Source organism: Nestor notabilis, unplaced genomic scaffold (genome assembly GCF_000696875.1).
Source record: "Nestor notabilis isolate BGI_N333 unplaced genomic scaffold, ASM69687v1 scaffold121, whole genome shotgun sequence".
In the NCBI taxonomy this organism is placed as follows: domain Eukaryota; kingdom Metazoa; phylum Chordata; class Aves; order Psittaciformes; family Psittacidae; genus Nestor; species Nestor notabilis.
This window is the reverse complement of record NW_009914897.1, coordinates 814-8,549: the sequence shown is the minus strand read 5'-3', so window position 1 is coordinate 8,549 and position 7,736 is coordinate 814. Positions and strand designations below refer to the sequence as shown.

The window sequence follows — 7,736 nt, the reverse complement described above, 5'->3', positions numbered from 1 at the left end:
GGGAAAAAATATAATAACTCATTACCTGGATGTGCACATCCAATCTGATGGCCTTCCTCAGCCCTCCATTCCTTTCCACTCATTTTTACTACAGCTGTGTCTGATCCTTTCTAACATTGTTCTCTTTTGTGTTCAGAGATTCACTGTGAAAGTGAATGGGCATGAGTGGTTAAGGCATTTATCTGTCCCCGCTCCTTGATTTTCAGCCACTGGTCTAAGAAATATTTAAGTATTATACGTATTTTATCACATAACTGTTTGGTGTAAAAAACAGAACAGTGTTTGATTAGATACCTTTCTAATTTCAGTATTTTTGAACATTATAGTCATTAGATTAATAAAGATATCATGCTATCTGTATGTAATTTTAATGTCATTAGAGTTTCAGAAACATTTAGGACCAGATGATATGAAGTAGATACTTTTACTTCAGGTAAGCTTTGCAACTTTATCCCAGACAAACGTCTGGTTCTTACTGAAGTTTAATATCTGTATGAAAGATAAATATCTAATTAAAACATATTCGTATTTTAAAATACAATAAACAACTATTGGTCTTGAACTTATACCATGCTAAATGCAGCTTTTAGTTAAACTATTTTGTACTAAAGATGTGGTACTGCTGAAATCTCATTTGAAAAAAATATCCATAAGGCTTTGGTCATTACAATATGTTACATTCAGCAATTCAGAGGTGAACTAGCTACGTAAGTTCCTTTGAACAAAGTGCTGTAGCTCTGAGTTGGAAAGAATAGAGACTTTCTAGCAGGTTTTTCAAACTTTTAATTCACATGTGAGAACCCCACTGGATATTCTACCTACCTAGCATAGCCTTCATGGAGCAGTTTTTCCTATACACTTTTGTTTGACCACAGAGGAATAAGCTACAGGCTCGGTTGAGTCCATGGATAACATGTTGATGTTCATTGAGTCCAAGGTCATGAGGTCAGCTCATGCTTCATTCAGCTTTTGGCCTCTCTGCGAAGCCTGTCATCAAAGTTGTTAGTTTTGCCTGTGCAGTCTTGGTCCTGAAAAGAATTATGCAGTTGTTTACTCTTCCACACATGAGTTGTCTTACTGGCTTCAAGCAGAAATCTGAGCAGGAGCAATGCTTTTGAAAACATTTCCTTGCTTCTCTCTCCTTATACAGCCTCCCTCATTCAGTAAGAAATATGAAATCAATATGAAATTTGTCTTTAACATGGAACAGTATCTTATTTGGAGTGCAAATTAATTGCAGGGGCTTCAATATGTTTTATTTCTAGGGTCTTATTATGCCGTAAGATAATTCTTAAACGAGGATTACAGTGGCTTAATGCATTTTCATGATCTTAACCAGCTGCCCACTAAACATTCTCACTCTGATGAGGTTTTATTCTGGAATTTATTCAAGATGAGCTGATTTGTTATCAGATATTGGAGTATCAACTTTTAGATTTCTCATTTTGACAGTTGCTCTACTTTCATTCTGACTTCTAAAACCTTGAAATGTCTGTTGAGTCTGAGACAGTTAATGTTTTCTGGTTTTTTTCATCTTCTTTGAAAAAAAACAAGCAAACCAAACGCCAAAAGAACAGCACCCTTTGTTTTGGTTTCTTTTGTATGAATAACAGTGTAGTATATTTCAGATACTGTCAGTCTATACCTTCTGGTGCCTGTTTGAGACATGAAAATACTTAAAGAATATGACATTATTTTATTTTCATTTGCCAGTGCTAAATAGACTATGAAGTGCTATTTACTAGATGCAGTTCCATTTTCTTTTAAAGATATTTGGATGGAAGAATTTGCCTACTGAAGACTCTTGTTCCTCACTTATCAGGCCGGTGCCCTACACAAAGAAGGAAAGATTTCTTTGTTCAAAACTTTCTAGGTGCATCTCTAAAGAAATGCCTTTTCTGTTATTTAATGACAAAGAACAGTATGCATTTGAGTTAACTGTAGACCTAGTAAAGTGATTAGACATAATGAGTTGGAGAGATTCTCTATGAAATCCATCCAGAAAAACAGGATTTACCACATATCATTGAGGTGTATCATAAAATGAGACCTAACTGCCCATAAGGTTATCTGTCCTTTTGTTGACGTCAGTGTAGAGAAGAAACTGACAACTAAGTTCCCAGCCATTATGCATCAATACTTCGGTGCAATGAATACTTACAAAATTGTTTATGAAATTCTTTCAGTTGAGAATCTATACTTACTGATTTGTTTTGTTGTTATTGTTGCTGCTAACTACAGACTAGATTTCTGAAGCATGCTCAGCTTGCCTTTGGGTTTTGAATGAATAAAATCTAATAAATATTCATTCCTAGGTGGTGGTCCTTTCTAAGTATCAGTGTAAGCTGTGATCTTAAAATATTTCTGACATATTCAGGCAGGCTTAACCTGAATAATGACTACAAAAAACATAATGGTATCCTTAATAGAAAAAAAACAAAGGAGAACATGGCACAGAAGAACGCATTCCTTAAAATTATTGATTTGAATGTTGCAATGGATTTTTAAACTGATTCATTCACCCATCTTGATGTCAACTTGGCTGTTCATTTTCCATGGACATCCATGCAGTTCCACTTTGCTAGCATGAATACCAGCTGAAAATGAATTATGCTTGCAAGGAGTTGCCATCATCATTTACATTTGCTAGCCCACATATTGCTCTTCCTACATCATATTCTTTGTTAGCTCTTCAAATTCTGAATAATATAATCCATTTTTGCTTTTTTGATGGAGCTATGACAGTTTCTGAATGTTTGGAATGGAAACTACTGAAGTTGTCATGATGTTTTATTATCTGAGAAAACTGCCAAACCTTTGCTAATTACTTTCTTACATTACCAAAATATGTATCTGGATTCTGTCATGTTCCTCTACACCTCTAATTTCTATTTAATTTTAACTGATTTTGATTTTTCAACATTTTTTCCACACTGTTTACCATACTTAGAATTCTTTTTTTATATATTTTAAACAAAATCTTTTTAGTATTTGCTTCCCTGCTCCCCCTAAAAAAGTGTGCGCTATCCTATGCCAGTGGAATTATAGGAGGCAATTTGACAGGTGTAGTCTCTTGAAAGGAAATTCTGTTAACAACTTTCTCTAACAAATGTACATTTATATCTAGTTTACCTCTTTGTTTTTACAATGCTTTTATATTTCCACAAAACCACTACACCACAGGTTTGTATTACTCAGGTTCAGTAAATGTTATAAGACACACAGACAAATGTAATGAAATTGTTGGTGTATTTCTTATTTTATAATTTTGTTAACCTGCACTGAACTATTCAGTAAACCCTGTGATCCCTTCAATGCAGGGCAAAAGACTTTTGAAGGGGACTAAGATGCAGATAACAAGCTGTTCTGTAAGAGAAGAAACAACAGAGAAACAGTAGCTGAACTACAGATAAAATGTTTGCAACAGAAAACCTGGATACTCAGAGATATAAACAAAGGCAACTAATTGCACTTAGCTAAAGGAGGACAATGAAGCAAGGGGTATACACGAGGAACGGTGCTACAAGGTCACTTCATAGCTAGGGATATTAAACAGAAACACGCTTTATATTGTTTTAAAAGGCTCCCAGTGTCTACCTGCTTTATCTTCACCCTCCACCTCAGAGATTTTTTAATCCCCGTGTACCAGATCCTGATTTGGTGTGGCCTCCTTGGAGAAGAAGTGTGAAGCTATAGAGATACTCTCTCACCTCTTGTCTTCTTGATCTAGATTTCTCCTTAGGGTGAACTTGGACCCTGAGATTTGTCTGGTCTGTAAAGTGGGAGATTAGACACTGTGAAGACTTTAATACACTTTTCATTTGTCAGCCACACCAGCAGGATCCTTCTTAATTAAAGCAAGCAAATGTTGTTTGAAAACTACTCACACATGCCGTCTGCAAAACAGTCTTGTGTAGGACTTGTTTGTAAGTTCATGATGCTGTACTTTCCTTTCTCAGAGGGAAACCCATTGGTTACATAGTGACCACACAAAAAGGTACAGTTTGCAAAGAAAAACACAGTGGTATAATTTGTTGGGTGACTATGGCTTAGTTAACAGCCTGATTCCTGTGCTGGAAAACAAAATTTGCAAGAAAGCTAATTATCCCTGGAGGACTTCCATAGTCCATATTTCACCAGCAGAGAAAGGTGTAAGGAAGGAGCTGTGTGTGACTTTCACTGCGGTTCCTGCCCTGCTCAAGGGACAGTGCTCCAAAAGTCTAGTTGCAAAATTCCATTTTATTATTCCTGAATTTATTTGCTGAAATCTTCATTGTCCTGACTGTGGATCTTTTACTTGCACACTGTGCACAAGCCAGGCAAAGAGAAGAGAGGCATGAACATATGACATCAGGCAGTACTAATTGGGGCACAGTTCTGCCTCTCCACCATCCATGCCTGAAGCAATATGACCTCCCATCTCTCAAGATTTATCGTCTCATTTTCTGCACTGGGCCACATATATGTGAAAGAGAATTGCGTGCAATGGGAAGGTATTTTTTTCTATACATGCAGCTATTTTTGCATCACCATAATCAAGGTTTCAGCCTGACTTATATATTATTTACCACAGTTCCAGTTCCATAAACTATTTAAGTGTATGTTTAATTAGAGTGGAACTAATGCACGTTCTTCATGTTAATCCGTACTTGAGCAAAAATGCTGTCCTGAAAATGAGACAGTAAAGAGCAACTTCGCAAAAATGAAAGTACCTTGGCAAAGTAGCAGATTAATATAGAAGGCAACATATACTGAATGCAGTGTTTATATAAAAATGTGAGTTCCTGGTAGCAAAGATCGTTTCTGTGTGTTTTTTCAGTAGTAGGTCAAATTGAAAGGCATGCTGTCAGAATTTAATTACAGTTCATCATGGTGTCACAAACAATAAGAGCAGCACCTAGCATTTAAAGAAAAGAAGATTAATCAATTTAATCATCTTTGTTTTTTGAAGATTTGCTTGTATTCTTGTCTTAATGATTTTATTTTTCTCCCCTCTCAAATGAATTAGAAAGCTACAGAGATTTGTTTTCCTCCAGATCTAACTTAGCTAAGAATAGCAGCATGTCAGCTTCACACGCTGTGATGTTAAGCAGTGCAGTGATGGCAAGAAAAAAAGAACCCCAAAAATCTTTAACCAAACAGACCAGTCTGAAAATCTGAAAAATAAATTGAAATGGAAAATATCTGAGTGCTATATCCGTTCTGGAAACTTCCTATCTCTCATCCATAGTGTCCAAATTTTACACTATAAAATCTATCTATAATGGCAGCTTTTAAATCTCTGAGTAAATTGTTTGATGTAGCATTGTTAATTCAAGAATGTCAAGGAAATTACCTGTGATAAAATGACACTAAATCACATTGCTGTGGCTGAAACTCAAGATGTTAAATGTCTGTTAAATGTCTATAAAATGTCACAATTCAGCCTTCAGTGCTAGTCATTTACAGTATTAATCACACAGTTTTACTGACCAGAAGCCCAGAGCCAGCCTGGGACTCAGGGTATGGTATCTTGTTTATTTGAAATTTATCAGTGTTGGAGTTGATACAAGTTAGTATCTTCATCTACCTGGTCCTGATGGCTACTATTTCAAAAAGAAAAAGGACAGGCTTCCCCTCTGTCACTGATGCATTTATCTCCTGTGTTGCACAGGGAATATTCTTTCCTTTTTTTCCCTCTATGTCATTTTTACCACCTACTACAATCCAGAAAGGTTAATAAGGAGAAAAACAGTCTGTCTTGTCATCTTTTTTAAAGTGGCACACAAATTCACGGGGGTTTGTGTGTGCTTATGTCTATCCGCACGTTTTAACAGTGTAATCAAACACAAGTAATCATGTGATCAGTGCAGGATATTTATCAGCACCACAGATCACCTTTTGGGTATTCATGTCAAAAATAGTCACCTACTGAAATTTTGAATTTGCATTATATTTCCTTTGAGGTAGTAGGGAAGACAATATCTTTACATCTGATGATGTTTATCATTACCAAACCCATGGATAATTCACATTTTTCCTAGCTGGGAATCATACATTCTCTCATTATTAAAAAAGTTAAACTCAGCTTTGTTTCTGAGAGTCCATTTCTGCAGCACACAATTTCTTGGATTTTTAAATCTGATGAATGAATGAGATAGATAGATAGAGAAGTTTTGTTGGTTTTTTCCCCCCTTTGAAATCTGAGTGCTATTACCCCAGATGTGCTTCGTCCTATGCCACTGACACCAAACCTCGTCACCTTCTTATCATTGTGTCAAACCTTAGCAACTGTTTCAAACCACACATGAGGTATTGTCACAAAGTCCTGGTTTATTTTCCACCTAAGTCAAACATAAGGTTTGTGCTGGTTGCAGGTGATCGGGTTGGGAGGTATGGCCAAAGTCTCAGAATTATCTGGGCATTTTCACTTAATTAATTCTGAATTGATGCAATTATGTGGGCTTGAGATGGTATTCCTGATCTCTTTTACTCTATTTCTTAACACTTAATGTGAAGAAATTTGTATGGATTCCTTCTATTTAACTAAAAAATGACATTTTTTTTAATAGGTATTTTTAATAGTTTATTTGTTACGAGTTGGGAAGGGATTCCTGGTAGCTGTGTGTTTGCTGGAGTCAGAAAAGGCAGCGACAGAGCTGGAGGTAGGAAGAGGGAGTAGACGAGATGATCTATAGATTCCTTGGAGTGAAATAGGCATTGAGCATTCATCAGACCTAGTCGAATCTGAATTGATTTGGGCTACAGACCTATGTAGCTAACTTCTCAGTGCACCCCACTGAAGAAATGTTGCTTATGGAGAAGTGGTACTCCTTTTTAATCCCATTTTTTCCCATCAGAAGTGAAGGACATGATTTCACTGATGTTTGCTTGTGCCTACAGGATGAATGGTATGCCAGTTAACCTTTTCAGGATTATAATGCTTTCAAAACCAGGAGGACATTAGAACTTGAAAATTAGTTTGATTTGATAGTGAGGATCTACAATTGTGAGAATCCTTGACATCTCTTAGGAAAAAGGAAGAATGGGAGAGAGAAGAGGGAAGCGATCAAGGATGAGTGTGCAGTGCTTTGTCATCAGTGAGACTGAAGACTGAAAGTCCTTTGGCAAACATCAGGCAGGACTTCAGATGTGGTGGTAGCTCCAAAAAAAACCCAAAATGTTCTGGAGCTCCTGAATAATTGCAGTAGCAGTATAAAACTTTAAAAATATTGAATGTTACCATATCTGTGAATTTTGAGACAAAGAGTATCGTACTGCTTCATCTGATGTCTTTGCTCTTCCCAGGGTTTTATACCTCATTTGGTAAACATTTGAGCCTGTGAGAAGGAAAAAGTGAAATGCGGGGAGGATTCATAGGTCTCAGTTCATTACTGACTTATTTTCCTTGCTGAAAGCATATGCTTCAGTCCTTTGTGTTTTACTGGGAGGGAACCAGTCCCAGAGAATTGTGTAAGGATAATTCCCAGATGAAGAGTGCCCATATAAGTGATCAAAAATCCAGGGAAGTCAGTTGTATTTTGTTCTTCAAACTCTGTGGGGTCTGGAGGATGAAGCCATGGTTAAATGGCACAGTAGTAAAAATGCCCTTCTGAAAAATCTCAAGATCTCTTCTGAAAATCTGTCCTGGCATTTTCATAGTAATAGGGGTGAAAAACTTAAAGGTAATTACTGAATTTTCATCTATGCCCATGCTTGGTCTATCTGAGGTGCAATTAGTTTTTCAGCACCTGCTG

At 36.6% G+C, this 7,736-nt stretch overlaps 1 protein-coding gene across 1 annotated transcript in view; it reads left to right on the top strand.

Moving 5' to 3' along the window:
- Positions 1 to 6,644, top strand: part of RIT2 (Ras-like without CAAX 2) — a gene marked incomplete at its 3' end in the record, with an annotated part of 87,190 nt that extends 80,546 nt beyond the window's left edge. The window contains exon 5 of the mRNA XM_010023853.1: positions 6,552 to 6,644. Coding sequence (XP_010022155.1) covers positions 6,552 to 6,644 — 93 coding nt within the window. The remainder of the gene's footprint in view (positions 1 to 6,551) is intronic.
- Between the last annotated feature and the right edge of the window lie 1,092 nt (positions 6,645 to 7,736).